The sequence below is a fragment of the Pseudophryne corroboree genome, chromosome 4 (genome assembly GCF_028390025.1).
Source record: "Pseudophryne corroboree isolate aPseCor3 chromosome 4, aPseCor3.hap2, whole genome shotgun sequence".
NCBI classification, from domain to species: domain Eukaryota; kingdom Metazoa; phylum Chordata; class Amphibia; order Anura; family Myobatrachidae; genus Pseudophryne; species Pseudophryne corroboree.
This window is the reverse complement of record NC_086447.1, coordinates 61070625-61089439: the sequence shown is the minus strand read 5'-3', so window position 1 is coordinate 61089439 and position 18815 is coordinate 61070625. Positions and strand designations below refer to the sequence as shown.

General features: G+C 47.4%; 1 protein-coding gene across 2 annotated transcripts in view; it reads right to left on the bottom strand.

Annotated features, from left to right (window-relative positions):
- Positions 1 to 1542: 1542 nt before the first annotated feature.
- The window catches only part of MTMR9 (myotubularin related protein 9), a 163377-nt gene continuing 146104 nt past the window's right edge, over positions 1543 to 18815 (bottom strand). For both annotated transcript variants that reach the window (XM_063915089.1, XM_063915088.1), the window contains exons 9-10: positions 15828 to 15979; positions 1543 to 2287 (exon numbers count right to left, since the gene is read on the bottom strand). In XM_063915089.1, coding sequence (XP_063771159.1) covers positions 2124 to 2287; positions 15828 to 15979 — 316 coding nt within the window. In that variant the 3' untranslated portion in view covers positions 1543 to 2123. The remainder of the gene's footprint in view (positions 2288 to 15827; positions 15980 to 18815) is intronic.

The following is an 18815-nucleotide window of genomic DNA, read 5'->3' as shown; positions in this document are numbered from 1 at the left end:
CGACGGGCCAATATATCGTTAGATATATTGGCTGTCGGCTGTGCTGCGCGGCCGACGCGATACGTCTGTGAACGACGGGGTTCACAGACGTATCGCCCGTACACACTGGCCGACGGTCCCGCGATGTATCGGCCGTTCAAGAGAACGGCCGATACATCGACCAGTGTGTACGGGCCTTAAGAGTTAACACTAATTAGCTTTCAAGCAACCCTCCACACGCTTATCCGTCGGTTCCTTCAGAGAGGTGACGGTTAGTTCCTGTAAACCTCTGCTCTTTTGCTACCCAGTCCGGATTACAGTTGCGTTACCAATTATAGCTGGTACCAGCCCGGATTACAGTGCTCTACCAGTTATACCGTTACCCAGCCTGGTTCACAGTGTGCTACCAGTTATACCAGTACCCAACCAGGTTCACAGTGTGTTACCAGTTATACCGGTATCCAGCCCGGTTCACAGTGCGCTACCAGTTATACCGGTACCCAGCCTGGTTCACAGTGCGCTACCAGTTATACCGGTACCCAGCCCGGTTCACAGTGCGCTACCAGTTATACCGGTACCCAGCCCGGTTCACAGTGCACTACCAGTTATACCGGTACCCAGACTCTTCACAGAACTGTCCAGTCATATCCGGTAACCAGCCCAGTCCAGCAGCATATCACCAGCAGAACCCCGTTCATCACTGATCCAGTTCATTTTCACCAATACATTCACCATCCTGCTATCAACACCAAGTCCCTGGTGATCCAGTGGTCAGGATACGGCTCCCTCTGCCGAGGCCCGGGTTCGACTCCCGGTCAGGGATTGCTCTTTGTATCTTCATCACTGTTTCCCACAGACCAGCCAATTATTCACACAGTCCTCCAGTTACCCGCACGGGCTTTACATAGACGCCGCGATCACAAAACTCACAGTCATGACACACATTACTATACAATGGGGGGTTTCCAATTACCTGCAGTCATTTACCGCAGGTAACTGCAGCGCTGGGGGCTATCCAATTAACCCCGATAATCCGATGCGTGCCGCGAGTTACCGGGGATTTTGTTTCACCTCCCTTAGGCAGACAAAACCAAATTCCCAAAAACAGCACCTGCGGCCGTGAAAACACAGATTCACTGTACCTGTGTTTTTTGGGAGAAAATTATTTTTTTCCAAATTGGGACAGCCTGTAAAAAATATTGGTGAAACATCAGGATGTTTTATTGTGGCTAATTGGATACCTCCCAATGTAATTCTTAGAGAAGGATGTTTGGTATTTAATTTACCAGAAGAAATAGAAGTAGGTCATTGATGAAATGCCTGTGCCAACAATTTTCCATGGCTTTCCAAACAGCTCTGGTGCACTACCAACCCCCTAAGGCCCACTGGATGTCTTGTGGCGGGTCTGTCGGAGTATGTAGATATACAACCTCAGGTAATAGGATATACCCTCTTATATAAAGACTGAATGAACTGTAGATCCTTTCATTTTGATGGGAGAGATATACTGGGCACCTATGCAATACATCGCTGCTTGGAGACTGAGAAGAAGAGGCCACCTGCTGGACTGGTAGAATCACTTTATGTACATTTCACAATTACACATACAGAAATAACAGCAGAAACAACTAGAGAGTTCATTTATATTAGTGCAAAAACGACCACGTTGGGGGTAACAGTGCGGCAGAGACCGGGGACTGCTGTAAGTGATGTAACACTGCCACCTGGTGGTAGATTCATTTATCAAGGAAAGAGATGCAATATTGAAACAGAAGAGACGGGTTAAAGTGTACCCCACGTCTGAGCGCAATGGAGGAGGCGCCCAATAATTCACTAGCAGTAGTAGTGACGTAATTGCCGTGCCAGGGCGATGGGCACACCTTAAGTTACCATCCAACACACAGGTTTAAAGTGCGGCTCGCATGCACGTAACAGCAGACCCACCGTTGCGTCTCTCATTGGTCCGTAACAACCGGTTCTTCAGTATACGTGGCTCTGTATACCGATCGCACCAGGGGGAACTGTAGTGCATGCATAACAGATAAGTGTAAACATATAGCCCTTGCCGGGCCAGTGGGGTGTACAAGCACAATTGTGAGGGGTGAGGTAATTGGGGGGGAGGGGGGGGCGGAGGGACAGCCGCGCTATGGGGTTTCCAGTATCCCGTCCTCGGTCTCCAGCTCAGCCAGCTGCCGCCTTAATGCGTTCACTTTGATTTGCAGCTCCTTATTGTACTGTATGATGTGGACCATCTCTTCATTCGCATCGTCCAGGTACCTGGAGGAGCGGTTCCAGCGCAGGAACACACCTGGGGAAGGGAGAGCAAAGTTATGAGCAGGGGACTACAGGACGGCAACGACTGCAGATGTTAACAAAAATAAATACAATACATATTTAAATCAATATGTAGTGTTTATTCTAGCACCCTGCACCTGTAATAAGCCATGCAGTTCCTCTTTCCTGCCTGGGGTGTCACTCTCTGTTCTGGTGCTTCTAGCACATTCTGGTCTGTATCTCAGTGCTGAGCAGAGCGCGACACCCCAGGCAGGAAAAGAAGAACTTCATGGGTTGTGACAGGTGCAGGGTGCTAGAATGAACAGTAATATTCATAGGCTGTGGCCGCGTGCTTGGCACGCTCTCACCTAAAGGCGCTAGTCACCGATCAAGCAGAACAGCCTCTGGAGGCAGGCTGGGGTATCCCTGCATAAATGTGATGGTTGCTTGTGTGTCATTCATGATAGTGCATACTTCTCTAAAGAATAAATCAGCACAACTTTTTTTAAAAATAATAATTTGTGTATGCAAATATGTTGCTGTTCTGTTTATGAGGCACAAATGGGAATGTGTTAAAACTAATAGTGGGTCAAAAATGATGACTTGTAAAGTTGTAAAATTGAAGCCTCAAAAAATGAATTAACTGAATAATTATCCCTGAGTCCATGGTACGAGATTTAACATATAAATCTATTTAGTATACATTAATTAGTAGTTATTTTTATGGTCATTTGGTCCCCAGTATTCATGTATGTGTATATGTATATACATGTGTACGTGCGTGCATGTGTGTACACATATGTGTATGCATAATTATGGGTTTTGTATTCTTCCACGGTCCCCATAGGGGATTTGATTCACTCATTTATTTTAGCACACAGTAATTCTTTCAGACTGCGCATTGTAGCACCTTTTATATTAATTATATTAATTATATACACACACACAGTTCACATTTACAGTAAATATATACTTCTTTCAGACTGCACATTATAGCACCTTCTATATTAATTATATTAACTATATACACACACAATTCATATTTACAGTAAATATATACACACATATAGTAGCCTCTTTATTAATTATAATAAATTCACACACACGGTTTTTAAGTTTATACACGTTTACATAAATATAATTCTTTAATGATTAATTATAATTAACTACATAAAAAGTTTTTATTTAAATGACCAGTGGCTAGCTGATATACTTTCAATCTTTTTGAGATTACATATCCCTTTTGTGATAGGTCGAGGTGGGGACATGGCCTGTAGAGGACGGGTGTTTTTGGGGGCGGGGTCAGCCACTGTCAGATGTTAGATGGGTGTAAGAGGACGGCCCGCCCTACCCAGCCGATGTCAGGTAAGGTTCTTGTGGCGGGTCACGTGTGCGTCGCGCGTCAGAAATTATTTGACGCGTCACGTATATATAGATGAGGCTAAGTGAGGGCTTGTGACGCGTTATGCGCCACAGGTGTCATGTGTCCATGACGCGTTATGCGTCGTGATGGAGGGGGCGCGGCCTAACGAAGTGGTTGTGTCCATGACGCGTTGCGCCTCGGAACAGGGGAGGCGCGGCCTGATGTACAACAGAAGCCAGGTCCCTGACGTAGGCCGCATTAAGGTTACCAGGGTTTCCGCTCTATGAAGCGGCGGGCAAAGCGCCATTAAGATAGTCCCTCCTCTCTGATGATGCTAGTGTTAGAATGCTCGTTCAACCAATAGAACACTGGAACGCATACCAGAAGTATGTCCTTCCGGTCAGGTGGGGGTGATTCAGCTCTCTCTAGCATGAATAAAAATAAGAATTTACTCACCGGTAATTCTATTTCTCGTAGTCCGTAGTGGATGCTGGGTACTCCGTAAGGACCATGGGGAATATACGGGCTCCGCAGGAGACTGGGCACTCTTAAAAGAAAGATTAGGTACTACATCTGGTGTGCACTGGCTCCTCCCTCTATGCCCCTCCTCCAGACCTCAGTTAGGGAAACTGACATTACTAGGAAAGGATTTGGAATCCAGGGTAAGACTCATACCAGCCACACCAATCACACCGTACAACTTGTGATAACTATACCCAGTTAACAGTATGAACAGTATGAACAATAGCTGAGCCTCATTCAACAAATGGCTCAGAACAATAACCCTATAGTTAAGCAATAACTATACACAAGTATTGCAGAAAGTCCGCACTTGGGACGGGCTCCCAGCATCCACTACGGACTACGAGAAATAGAATTACCGGTGAGTAAATTCTTATTTTCTCTGACGTCCTAGTGGATGCTGGGTACTCCGTAAGGACCATGGGGATAATACCAAAGCTCCCAAACGGGCGGGAGAGTGCGGATGACTCTGCAGCACCGAATGAGCAAACTCAAGGTCCTCCTCAGCCAGGGTATCAAACTTGTAGAAATTTGCAAAAGTGTTTGATCCCGACCAAGCAGCAGCTCGGCAAAGTTGTAAAGCCGAGACCCCTCGGGCAGTCGCCCAAGAAGAGCCCACCTTCCTCGTGGAATGGGCTTTTACTGATTTAGGATGCGGCAGTCCAGCCGCAGAATGTGCAAGTTGAATCGTGCTACAGATCCAGCGAGCAATAGTCTGCTTAGAAGCAGGAGCACCCAGCTTGTTGGGTGCATGCAGGATAAACAGCGAGTCAGATTTTCTGACTCTAGCCGTCCTGGAAACATAGATTTTTAGGGCCCGGACTACATCCAGCAACTTGGAATCCTCCAAGTCCCGAGTAGCCGCAGGCACCACAATAGGTTGGTTCAAATGAAAAGCTGATACCACCTTTGGGAGAAATTGGGGACGAGTCCTCAATTCTGCCCTGTCCATACGGAAAATCAGATATGGGCTTTTACAGGACAAAGCCGCCAATTCTGACACACGCCTAGCTGAGGCCAAGGCCAACAGCAAGACTACCTTCCACGTGAGATACGTCAACTCCACGGTCTGAAGTGGCTCAAACCAATGTGATTTTAGGAAATCCAACACTACGTTGAGATCCCAAGGTGCCACTGGAGGCACAAAAGGGGGCTGAATATGTAGCACTCCCTTAACAACGTCTGAACTTCAGGCAGCGTCTTTCCTAGCCTTTAACAGAGTAGGAAACACTTAATCTGGAACGCCCTTTTCCGTTAGGATCCGGCGTTCAACCGCCAAGCCTTCAAACGCAGCCGCGGTAAGTCTTGGAACAGACAGGGCCCCTGCAGTAACAGGTCCAGTCTGAGAGACAGAGGCCATGGGTCCTCCGAGATCATTTCTTGTAGTTCTGGGTACCAAGTTCTTCTTGGCCAATCCGGAACTACGAGTATAGTTCTTACTCCTCTCTTACTTACTATCCTCAGTACCTTGGGTATGAGAGGAAGAGGAGGGAACACATAAACCGACTGGTACACCCACGGTGTCACTAGTGCGTCCACAGCTATCGCCTGAGGGTCTCTTGACCTGGCGCAATACTTTTTTAGCTTTTTGTTGAGGCGGGACGCCATCATGTCCACCTGTGGCCGTTCCCAACGGTTTACAATCTGCGTGAAGACTTCTGGATGAAGTACCCACTCTCCCGGGTGGAGGTCGTGCCTGCTGAGGAAGTCTGCTTTCTAGTTTTCCACACCCGGAATGAACACTGCTGACAGTGTTAGCACTTGATTCTCCGCCCATCGGAGAATCCTTGTGGCTTCTGCCAACGCCATCCTGCTTCTTGTGCCGCCTTGTCGGTTTACATGGGCGACAGCCGTGATGTTGTCTGACTGAATCAGCACCGGCTGGTTTTGAAGCAGGGGTTCTGCTTGACTTAGGGCATTGTAAATGGCCCTTAGGTCCAGAATATTTATGTGTAGGGAAGTCTCCTGACTCGACCATTGTCCTTGGAAGTTTCTTCCCTGAGTGACTGCTCCCCAACCTCGGAGGCTTGCATCCGTGGTCACCAGGACTCAGTCCTGAATGCCGAATCTGCGGCCCTCGAGAAGATGAGCACTCTGCAGCCACCACAGCAGAGACACCCTGGCCCTCGGGGACAGGGTGATCAGCCGATGCATCTGAAGATGCGATCCTCACTTGTCTAACAGGTCCCACTGAAAGTTCCTTGCATGGAACCAGCCGAAGGGAATTGCTTCGTAAGAAGCTACCATCTTTCCCAGGACTCGCGTGCAGTGATGCACCGACACCTGTTTTGGTTTCAGGAGGTCTCTGACCAGAGATGACAACTCCTTGGCCTTCTCCTCCGGGAGAAACACCTTCTTCTGTTCTGTGTCCAGAAACATGCCCAATATCAGCAGGCGCGTCGTAGGAACCAGCTGCGACTTTGGGATATTCAGAATCCAGCCGTGCTGTTGTAGCACTTCCTGAGATAGTGCTACTCCGACCAACAACTGCTCCTTGGACCTCGCGTTTATAAGGAGATCGTCCAAGTACGGGATAATTATAACTCCCTTCTTTCGAAGGAGTATCATCATTTCGGCCATTACCTTGGTACACACCCTCGGTGCCGTGGACAGACCAAACGGCAACGTCTGGAATTGGTAATGGCAGTTCTGTACCACAAACCTGAGGTACTCCTGGTGAGGTGGGTAAATGGGGACATGTAGGTAAGCATCCTTGATGTCCAGTGACACCATAAAATCCCCCTCTTCCAGGCTTGCAATAACCGCCCTGAGCGATTCCATTTTGAACTTGAACTTCCTTATATAAGTGTGCAAGGATTTCAAATTTAGAATGGGTCTCACCGAACCGTCTGGTTTCGGTATCACAAAGATTGTGGAATAGTAACCTCGTCCCCGTTGAAGGAGAGGAACTTTGATTATCACCTGCTGGAGGTACAGCTAGTGAATTGCCGCCAGTACTACCTCCCTTTCCTTGGGAGTAGCTGGCAAGGCTGATTTGAGGTAACGGCGAGGGGGAGACGTCTCGAACTCCAGCTTGTATCCCTGAGATACCACTTGTAGAACCCAGAGATCCACCTGTGAGCGAACCCACTGGTCGCTGAAGTTCCGGAGACGGGCCCCCACCGCACCTGGCTCCACCTGTGGAGCCCCAGCGTCATGCGGTGGACTTAGTGGAAGCAGGGGAGGATATTTGTTCCTGGGAACTGGCTGTCTGGTGCAGCTTTTTCCCTCTACCCCTGCCTCTGGGCAGAAAGGACGCGCCTCTGACCCGCTTGCCTTTCTGAGGCCGAAAGGACTGTACTTGATAATACGGTGCTTTCTTAGGCTGTGAGGGAACCTGAGGTAAAAAAGTCGACTTCCCAGCTGTTGCTGTGGACACGAGGTCCGAGAGACTGTCCCCAAACAATTCCTCACCCTTATAAGGCAAAACTTCCATGTGCCTTTTAGAATCCGCATCACCTGTCCACTGCCGAGTCCATAATACTCTCCTGGCAGAAATGGACATTGCATTAATTCTAGATGCCAGCCGGCAAATGTCCCTCTGTGCATCTCTCATATATAAGACGTCTTTAATATGCTCTATAGTTAGCAAAATAGTATCCCTGTCAAGGGTTGCTGCTGCAGCACTACACATCCATGCTGAAGCAATAGCAGGTCTCAGTATAGTACCTGAGTGTGTATACACAGACTTCAGGATAGCCTCCTGCTTTCTATCTGCAGGCTCCTTTAAGGCGGACGTATCCTGAGACGGCAGTGCCACCTTTTTTGATAAGCGTGTGAGCGCCTTGTCCACCCTAGGGGATGTCTCCCAGCGTAACCTATCCGTTGGCGGGAAAGGGTACGCCATTAGTAACCGCTTAGAAATCATTAGTTTCTTATCTGGGGAACACCACGCTTCTTCACACAATTCATTTAACTCATCAGATGGGGGAAAAGTCACTGGCTGCTTTTTCTCCCCAAACATAATACCCTTTTTTGTGGTAACCGGGTTAATGTCAGAAATGTGCAACACATTTTTCATTGCCGTAATCATACATCGGATGGCCCTTGTGGATTGTACATTTGTCTCATCCTAGTCGACACTGGAGTTAGACTCCGTGTCGACATCTGTGTCTGCCATCTGAGGTAGCGGGCGTTTTTGAGCCCCTGATGGCCTCGGAGACGTTTGGGCAGGCGCGGGCTGAGATGCCGGCTGTCCCAAAGCTGTTACGTCATCGAACCTTTTATGCAAGGAGTTGACACTGTCGATTAATACATTCCACATATCCATCCACTCTGGTGTCGGCCCCGCAGGGGGCGACATCACACTTATCGGCTCCTGCTCCGCCTCCACGTAAGCGTCCTCATCAAACATGTCGACACAGCCGTAACGACACACCGCACACACACACACACACACACACAGGGAATGCTCTGACTGAGGACAGGACCCCACAAAGTCCTTTGGGGAGACAGAGAGAGAGTATGCCAGCACACACCAGAGCGCTATATAACTGAGGGATTTACACTAATACACAGTGAATTTTCCCCCAATAGCTGCTTGTTATCACAATTTTGCGCCTAAATTTATGTGCCCCCCCCCTCTCTTTTTTACCCTTTCCGTAGTGTATACTGCAGGGGAGAGCCTGGGGAGCGTCCTTCCAGCGGAGCTGTGAAGAGAAAATGGCGCTGGCTGTGCTGAGGAAGATAGCCCCGCCCCTTCAGCGGCGGGCTTCTCCAGCTTTTTTAATAATATGTATGGCGGGGGATTAGGCACATATACAGTTTAGAACTGTATTATGTGCATTTTGCCAAGTAAGGTATACTAATTGCAGCCCAGGGCGCCCCCCCCCCAGCGCCCTGCACCCACCAGTGACCGGAGCGTGTGGTGTGCTGTGGGAGCAATGGCGCACAGCTGCAGTGCTGTGCGCTACCTTATTGAAGACCGGAGTCTTCAGCCGCCGATTTTCTCCGGAATCTTCCGTCTTCTGGCTCTGCAAGGGGGACGGCGGCGCGGCTCCGGGAACGGACGATCGAGGTCGGGCCCTGTGTTCGATCCCTCTGGAGCTAATGGTGTCCAGTAGCCTTAGAAGCACAAGCTAGCTGCAAGCAGGTAGGTTTGCTTCTCTCCCCTAAGTCCCACGTAGCAGTGAGTCTGTTGCCAGCAGATCTCACTGAAAATAAAAAACCTAACAAATACTTTCTTTTTTAGTGAACTCAGGAGAGCCCACTAAGTGCATCCAGCTCTGGCCGGGCACAGATTCTAACTGAGGTCTGGAGGGGGGGCATAGAGGGAGGAGCCAGTGCACACCAGATGTAGTACCTAATCTTTCTTTTAAGAGTGCCCAGTCTCCTGCGGAGCCCGTCTATTCCCCATGGTCCTTACGGAGTACCCAGCATCCACTAGGACGTCAGAGAAAGGCTTTCTAAGTACTTACTATAGATTCTACCTACCTGAAGCTGGGCTTATTTCTAGAGACATCTATAGAAGTTAGGTGTGGACTTATAAACAAAATCCATGACTTTATTTTTGAGTGTTTAATTCCTAAATGGATTATAATTAAAGGAAGTGATGTAATTGTATGAGCAGCTTAAATAGCAGCTGCAGTAATCACCACCTCACTCTGCCACTTCCACACACAGCCAAAATCCTCCAGGGTGAGTTTCCACATTATTCCATATTATTATTTGTGTTTGTTTTTTGGAGGCTTCAATTAATTACTATGTATGTAATTCTCTTGTTGGCTTGTTGTTTGGAGGCTGAAGTTAATCAACATTATTGCTGTTTTTTTTTATATAATTGTTAAAACTATGCTCTTTTTAATCAGTGATAATTTCTCTATCTATTAAATGATCTACTCTGAGATTTATTAAGGAAGTGATATTACTTGCATCTTTGTGATTGCCAAACCAGCTATATATTCTTTGGTATGTACATCCATATATGCTCTGATGTGGTGTTTTGTAACGACTGACACACCTTTCACCAACCAATAAATTAATGCTGATTTTTTTTACAGTTATAATTTTTTATGGACTAACATCCGAATCTGAAACAGTCTTGATCACAAGATCTAGATTTCATATCCAGGTGTGCATACAGCAGATTCGGTTATTTGAAATTGGAATATACACTTATTTGATCTAATTACATAGACTTTTTGGTATACATTCAGATTTCTCCTTTTTGTCAGGAAATTTACCAAAATCTCCAACATATGACTGTCAGCACCCTAAAGGGAACTATAATTAATAGCCCCCACAAGGAACCTTATTAAGGATTAATTATCTTTAAGGTACGTTATTTTTGTATTCAATAAATTACAGTACATCAAATGCATATATAATTGGTTGAAGACCTTCTTATTATTAGGTCTACATCAGATGCCCTTTCTCCTTTTCAATAGGTAGTTTGTATAAACACCAATATAGGACTGCCAGTAACCCTAAAAGGAACTGTCAATTAAGCTCCCATCAGGAGTTTGATTAGAGATCCAATTATCCTTATATTCAAGGTATGTTCCGCTATAGTTAATTAAAATCATTTAAGTAGTTCTAATAATAAACACATCTAATAATGTGCTTCATATTTTAGATATGGCTCTCATACATAAACCTGATGACAAATAAGCCAGTCTTTTTAAATTCGGTAGGCACCTATTTTTAGACTCTCTCATTCCATTCATAAACTTGAGTTTTTTTTATCCAGGACATCAGTCCTTCTTAAACAAAAAAAATTATCTTCCTTTATTCCCAAACAAGTTATCCTGATGAAGTCGATAAGACGAAACGCGTTGGGTTTGTCAGAAGTTTGCAACCTAGTTTGTGAAGATATTCCCTCTCGAGCTCGCACCTTGTAAGAGGTCCCCAGATACAAACATTCTCCAGTATACAACTCATGTCTATGGAAGTAACGCTGGAAGAACCTGTGTAAATACATTCTATTGAGCGCACTTGGGAAATTGTTTTTATCTTGTATGCTATTGAGGTCTTCCAACAGGGATCTCTCCCGTTGTGCTGCTTCCACTTTGGCGCAAGCTAAAGATACTACTGTGTTTTCCAACTTTTTTAATTGGTTAGAAAATGTGCCTAGTGGTTCTCCCCATTTAAAACTATAGAAAATGGTATTGCAGACTATAGATGCTACGTGGATAGTAGAACTCAGAACAACTGTCTGCCTTAAGACTGTATTGTTACTGCAGCTTATCCCATCCTTTGTGTCTCTGCTCACCCTCTGTGTGTCTGTCACCATCTTTGTATTAGTCTCTCAGTCCCTGGCTAGGGGGGGAAAGATTTTAAACCTACCGGTAAATCTTTCTCTCGTAGTCCGTGGAGGATGCTGGGGACTCCGTAAGGACCATGGGGATAGACGGGCTCCTCAAGAAAGAACTTTAGGTATGGGTGTGCACTGGCTCCTCCCTCTATGCCCCTCCTCCAGACCTCAGTTAGAGAAACTGTGCCCAGAGGAGACGGACAGTACGAGGAAAGGATTTTTGTTAATCCAAGGGCAAGATTCATACCAGCCACACCATCCACACCGTATAACTTGTGATATACTAACCAGTTAACAGTATGAAACCAACATAGCATCAGTCGGAGACCGATGAAACTATAACATAACCCTTTAGTAAGCAAAACTATATACAAGTCTTGCAGAAGTAGTCCGCACTTGGGACGGGCGCCCAGCATCCTCTACGGACTACGAGAAAGAGATTTACCAGTAGGTTTAAAATCTTATTTTCTCTTACGTCCTAGAGGATGCTGGGGACTCCGTAAGGACCATGGGGATTATACCAAAGCTCCCAAACGGGCGGGAGAGTGCGGATGACTCTGCAGCACCGATTGAGCAAACATGAGGTCCTCCTCAGCCAGGGTATCAAACTTATAGAATTTTGCAAAGGTGTTTGAACCCGACCAAGTAGCAGCTCGGCACAGCTGTAATGCCGAGACCCCTCGGGCAGCCGCCCAAGAAGAGCCCACCTTCCTAGTGGAATGGGCCTTGACCGATTTTGGTAACGGCAATCCAGCCGTAGAATGAGCCTGCTGAATCGTGTTACAGATCCAGCGAGCAAAATTCTGCTTTGAAGCAGGAGCGCCTACCTTGTTGGCTGCATACAGGACAAACAGTGCTTCTGTTTTTCTGACTCTAGCCATTCTGGCTACGTAAATTTTCAAAGCCCTGACCACATCAAGGGACTCGGAATCCTCCAAGTCTCGCGTAGCCACAGGCACCACAATAGGTTGGTTCATATGAAAAGATGACACCACCTTAGGCAAAAATTGAGGACGGGTCCGCAATTCCGCTCTATCCATATGGAAAACCAGATAGGGGCTTTTATGAGACAAAGCCGCCAATTCCGACAATCGCCTAGCCAAAGCCAAGGCTAACAACATGACCACCTTCCAAGTGAGATATTTTAACTCCACCGTTTTAAGTGGTTCAAACCAATGTGACTTAAGGAAACTCAACACCACATTAAGGTCCCAAGGCGCCACCGGAGGTACAAAAGTAGGCTGAATATGCAGCACTCCCTTCACAAAAGTCTGTACTTTTGGGAGAGAAGCTAATTCTTTCTGAAAGAAAATGGATAAGGCCGAAATCTGAACCTTAATGGAGCCTAATTTTAGGCCCAAATTCACTCCAGTTTGTAGGAAGTGAAGGAAACGGCACAGATGGAATTCTTCCGTAGGAGAATTCCTGACCTCACACCAAGAAACATACTTTCACCATATACGGTGATAATGTTTAGCTGTCACGTCCTTCCCAGCCTTTATCAGAGTAGGAATGACCTCATCTGGAATGCCCTTTTCCGCTAGGATCCGGCGTTCAACCGCCATGCCGTCAAACGCAGCCGCGGTAAGTCTTGGAACAGACAGGGCCCCTGTTGCAACAGGTCCTGCCTTAGAGGAAGAGGCCACGGATCTTCTGTGAGCATCTCTCTAGGACGTAAGAGAAATTGGATTTACCAGCTGTAGCTGTGGAGACCAGGTCCGAGAGACCTTCTCCAAACAATTCCTCACCCTTGTAAGGTAAAACCTCCATATGCCTTTTTGAGTCGGCATCACCTGTCCATTGCCGGGTCCATAGGACTCGTCTAGCAGAAATCGACATAGCGTTGACTCTAGAACCCAGTAAACCAATCTCTTTGAGCATCTCTCATATATAAGACAGCATCTTTTATATGTCCTAGGGTCAATAAGATGGTATCCTTATCCAGGGTCTCAATCTCCGCTGATAAGGTATCTGTCCCCGCTGCTACAGCGCTACAAACCCAAGCCGACGCAATAGCCGGTCTGAGTAAAGTACCAGAATGTGTGTAAATGGACTTCAAAGTAACCTCCTGCTTGCGATCAGCAGGATCCCTGAGGGTAGCCCTATCTTGGGATGGCAGCGCTACCTTTTTGGATAAGCGTGTCAACGCTTTGTCCACCCTAGAAGAGGATTCCCACCGTATCCTGTCCTTTGCCGGGAAAGGATACGCCATAAGAATCCTTTTGGGAATCTGCAGTTTTTTGTCTGGAGATTCCCACGCTTTTTCACACAACTCGTTCAGCTCATGAGAAGGGGGAAAGGTTACCTCAGGTTTCTTTCCCTCATACATGTGTACCCTCTGTGATATGCAAAACATCTTTTATTGCAATAATCATATATCGAATACATTTAGCCAGTTTTGGCTGTAACTTTGCATCATCGTAGTCGACACTGGAGTCAGAATCCGTGTCGGTATCAGTGTCTACTATTTGGGATAGTGGGCGCTTTTGAGACCCCGAAGGTCCCTGCGACATAGGGACAGACATGGGTCGACTCCCTGGCTGTTCCCTAGCCTCAGATTTGTCTAATCTTTTGTGCAATAAATTCACATTAGCACTTAAAACATTCCACATATCCATCCAGTCAGGTGTCGACGGAGACACCACATTCATTTGCTCCACCTCCTCCCTAGGAGAGCCTTCTACCTCAGACATGTCGACACACGCGTACCGACACACCACACACACAGGGAATCCTCTTATCTGAAGACAGTTCCCCCACAAGGCCCTTTGGAGAGACAGAGAGAGAGTATGCCAGCACACACCCAGCGCTAATGACCCAGGAAAAAACACACAATATGTTTACCCAGATAGCGCTGTAATCTGTATATTGCGCCAATAATGTGCTCTTCCCCTTCTTTAAAACCCTCTTTCACCGTGGATAAGCAGGGGAGAATCCGGGGAGCTTCCTCTCAGCGCTGTGCTGTGGAGAAAATGGCGCTGGTGAGTGCTGAGGAAGAAGCCCCGCCCCCTCGGCGTCGGGCTTCTGTCCCGCTCAAATATCGAAAAACCTGGCTGGGGCTCTTTATATATACAGTGCCCAGCTGTATATATACACATTTGCCAGAAAAAGAGGTTTTATTGCTGCCCAGGGCGCCCCCCTGCGCCCTGCACCATTACAGTGACTGCCGTTTGTGTGTGCTGTGTGGGAGCAATGGTGCACAGCTTTACTGCTGTGTGTTTTACTTCAGTGAAGATCTGAAGTCTTCTGCCGCCTCTGAAGTCTTCTTACTTCTCATACTCACCCGGCTTCTATCTTCCGGCTCTGCGAGGAGGACGGCGGCGTGGCTCTGGGACGGACGGCGAGGGTGAGACCTGCGTACCGATCCCTCTGGAGCTAATGGTGTCCAGTAGCCTAAGAAACAGAGCCTAACATTAAAGCAGGTCTTTTTCTCTCCCCTCAGTCCCTCGATGCAGGGAGTCTGTTGCCAGCAGGTTCCCTGAAAATAAAAAACCTAACAAATATACTTTCTTTCAGGAAACTCAGGAGAGCTCCCTGTAATGCACCCAGTCTCCTCTGGGCACAGTATCAAACTGAGGTCTGGAGGAGGGGCATAGAGGGAGGAGCCAGTGCACACCCATACCTAAAGCTCTTTCTTAAAGTGCCCATGTCTCCTGCGGAGCCCGTCTATCCCCATGGTCCTTACGGAGTCCTCAGCATCCTCTAGGACGTAAGAGAAATAAAAATAATAAAAATCTAAAATTTGTCTAGTCTAAGTGCAAATTTGCTCCTGTTTCACTGTCTTGGCTCCTAAATCTGTATAAGAGTCTGTCTCTCTGACTCCCCATATGTTTATCTCTGTCCCCCCCTTTGCGTGTGCGTGTCTCACACTGTTCCGCCATCCCACCTGTTTCTCCTCCTTTTTCTCCCATCTGCTCCCAGAACCCACTGTCCAACTGCACTACAGCTTCTTCCCGGTTTTCTTTCCTGCACTGCTGGGTGATGTGACGGGCAAAACCAGTGCTGGTAGACGCCGACCAGAAGCTACATGAACAGAAGCATCCGCCACAGCGTAACTGTACCTAAGGATGATGGGTAATCATAATTTTCCTCTTTTCATTATTTTGATATTTTAATAGGAAACTTCTGGCCTAGAGGTGCCGTGGAACAAATACGGAGACTCCAGGGCATGGTGATTGGAGAATGTTTGGGAACCACATGTTCTAGAGCTGAGATTTCCTTCCAATTTAGTAGACGCAGAGGTGGCCAAACTGGATGAACCCTAGCGGCTGATACTCCAGCCAAACAGACCAATCACATGGGGAACTCTCGGCGCAGTCAGAAGGTGCGGGCACACAAAATACACATGGCGATCCCAGGCATATACATACATCTCACAATCATCTGTTGCAGTGTGTGTGCTCAGTACAATACACCTTGTGCACATAAAAGACTTACCTTCCCACAGCTGTAGGCTCTGGGGGGCTACGGACGGCCAGATTACCAGGCCATTGGCTTCGAAAAGTGGATTAGTGAATTTGTGGAGCTCTTTAGGTTGGTTCACCCAGGACCAGAGAGACATTGTCTTCTGCTGTAGCTTCAGCTTAGTCCTAAAACACAAACATACGTCCTTTAATAAGTCACACAAACATCACCGAGTGACTATATCACGTATATAATACTGTATATATTATTCTGTGCACTATTGCTGCAGGTATAGATTACTATGAGTGACTTAAACCAATGACGCGGATCGCTGCGCGGTCACAGAGGAGTAGCTGAAACTGCTCTGCGCTGTGAGTCGGATAAGTAAAATGTAAAACATTCATAAGCTGGTTTCCAGCGCTTGTGGTTACCACCATACAGTCTGCACCAATCAATGGGCCTCATTCCCACCTGATCGCACGCTCGGTTTTTTCGCTGCGCTGTGATCAGGTCAGAACTGTGCATGCACCGCAATGCGCAGGTGCGTCGTACGGGTACATAGCGGATCGTTGCTGAGCGATGGATTTAACGAAGGATCCATTCGCACAGCCGATCGCAAGGAGATTGACAGGAAGAGGGCGTTTGTGGGTGGCAACTGACCGTTTTCTGGGAGTGTTTGGGAAAACGCAGGCGTGTCCAAGCGTTTGCAGGGCGGGTGTCTGACGTCATTCTGGACACAAACATGCTGAAGTGATCGCAGCGGCTGAGTAAGTTCTGGGCAACTCAGAAAATGCACAAAACTTTTTTGTAGCGCTCGGCTGCACGTGCGATCGCACACTTGCAAACCGAAAATACACTCTCTGATCGCAGCAGTGCAAAAAATAGCTAGCGAGCGATCAGGTTGGAATGAGGGCCAATGTCTGTGCCTTCAGCTTTCTTGAACCTTTCTTGCAACCTAGTGTCTATACACCACAAGTTCACTGGATGCGGCTGCGTGTGACTACAGCGCCTCACTGAGGCATTTTATTAAAGAGAATGTGTCATGTGGATAAAACTACAATACTGCCTTTGTCACATCAAATACGGATCTTGATCAGTTCAATATTTCGTGAACAATCTATATCAGAGGTTCCCAAACGCGGCCCTCAAGGCACCACAACGGTCCTGGTTTCAAATGTATCCATGCTTGGCCACAGGTGACTTAATTAGCACCTTAGTCAATTTGCTTTAACCATCTCTGCTGGGCCATGGATATACCTAAAACCTGGACTGTTGGGGTGCCTTGAGGACTGCGTTTGGAAACCTCTGATCTATATAATAATTTGCTAGTCTGTCTCGTCTGCAACATGCATGCGCAGAGGGACGCGGATGTACGCTGCCCATCCAAAGGTTCCCAGTGCTAGGGAGAGAGAGGAGGTGGACCTGCCATGCCATCGGGTATGTATGGGAGCGTGTGACGGAGAGATGGGGGGTCAGAGAAGTTAAAAGGGGGAACGGGATGGGACAGAGCAGACAGGGGGCGGAGCAGCAGACATAACGTGGGCGGGCCTGACTGGGGTGACCCAGACATATTTATGTACCCTGCTGTTGGGAGAGCCAGAGGTCAGGCAATGCACCAGAGGTGTGACGGCAGCGTTAGGACACGTGAAGCGCACGGATTCCTGCGTTTACATGACACAATGGGATTCTTTTTACACTGCTAGGTTGCTTCTGAACCTTACTTCTCCCTCCTATTTATTTATGATGGAAGTGGAATTAAGCAGAGTCAAATAGCGGGTCATCAACAAGCGGGTCATCCCCTCCCAGTATTCGCTGACACTTGTCCCTTGTGCATCCTGGGAGAGACTTCCCCTATCAGTAAGTCTAGTGGATGTTATACAGCCCCGTCATCTCCCAACTACACCGCTTCAATAAAAGTGACTATCACCATTTGTGTTGATTCATGCGCCGCCAGATTACAGGAGTGAACTGACAGTAGAATCCTGTGACATACAGCTTTCGCGCTGGCCATTTTGCAGCAGTGAGACACCGTAAAATGCATAGTTTAACAACAGAGCTGGGAACGTACAGCGCAGCGTCTAGAATTTGCGGAAAAGGTATTAAAAGGTTGTTCATAACGACCCCCTAACCAATAACAGGATGATCTACAGCGGGACGCCATTAGCTCTTCTTCTGGTGACATATATGTTTGAGCCGTTTCTACCCTATCTACTTGTGAGCAGCACAACTCTGCCGATGCGAGAAGTTGGAGTTTGGAAAAGAGAATAGTCTGGGCTCTCCTATTAACCCCCTCTTCCCTCTATAGCAGAATGCGGCAGGCAGCTGTGACAACGCTGCTGCACTCTACAAAACGGCTCACCCTTTAATGTCCTCCCAACGGTAGAGGAGCAGCCTGCCCTGGCGGTGCTTACCTGAACAAGACCTATATCTACTTCCGGTACGCTCAACTGGCCAGCACATCCCCCTGCCAGACCTGGCTGGAATCCGTAATACACAGCACTCAACGTCAGCGCTGCGTACAAAATACTACACTTTTACTGCGGAAACCCGGAATTCACAATATGGCCACACCCCCGGACACCTGACACCCACATTCTACCAGAACATATACCATGACTGCCCTGCCTATGACCCTACTAGTTGAGTTATTGGTGTGCTGCCTGGCTGTGGGCGACTGCTCTCCTGGGAAACCGTGTACGGCGCCCCAGCTACTGAATGGTCGCTGCAACTCCAGAACAGTGGCGCACAAGTACAGGCTCTTCCACTGCATAAAATATATCTGTACTAAGCCATTCTTCAGGAAATCTTCCATAAAGATGAACAGAAAAAAGTAAACAGAACACGCAGAAGTATGGACGATAGATTATATAGATCTATACAGTATATAAAGGACAATATAATGGGTGAGATTCAAATGTTTGAAAATTCAGTTGGGAGTCTGTTTTTTCCTATCTAATAGACAGACACCCAACCGACTTCTCAAACAATTGAATTTCACCCTAAGTGTTACATGACACATAT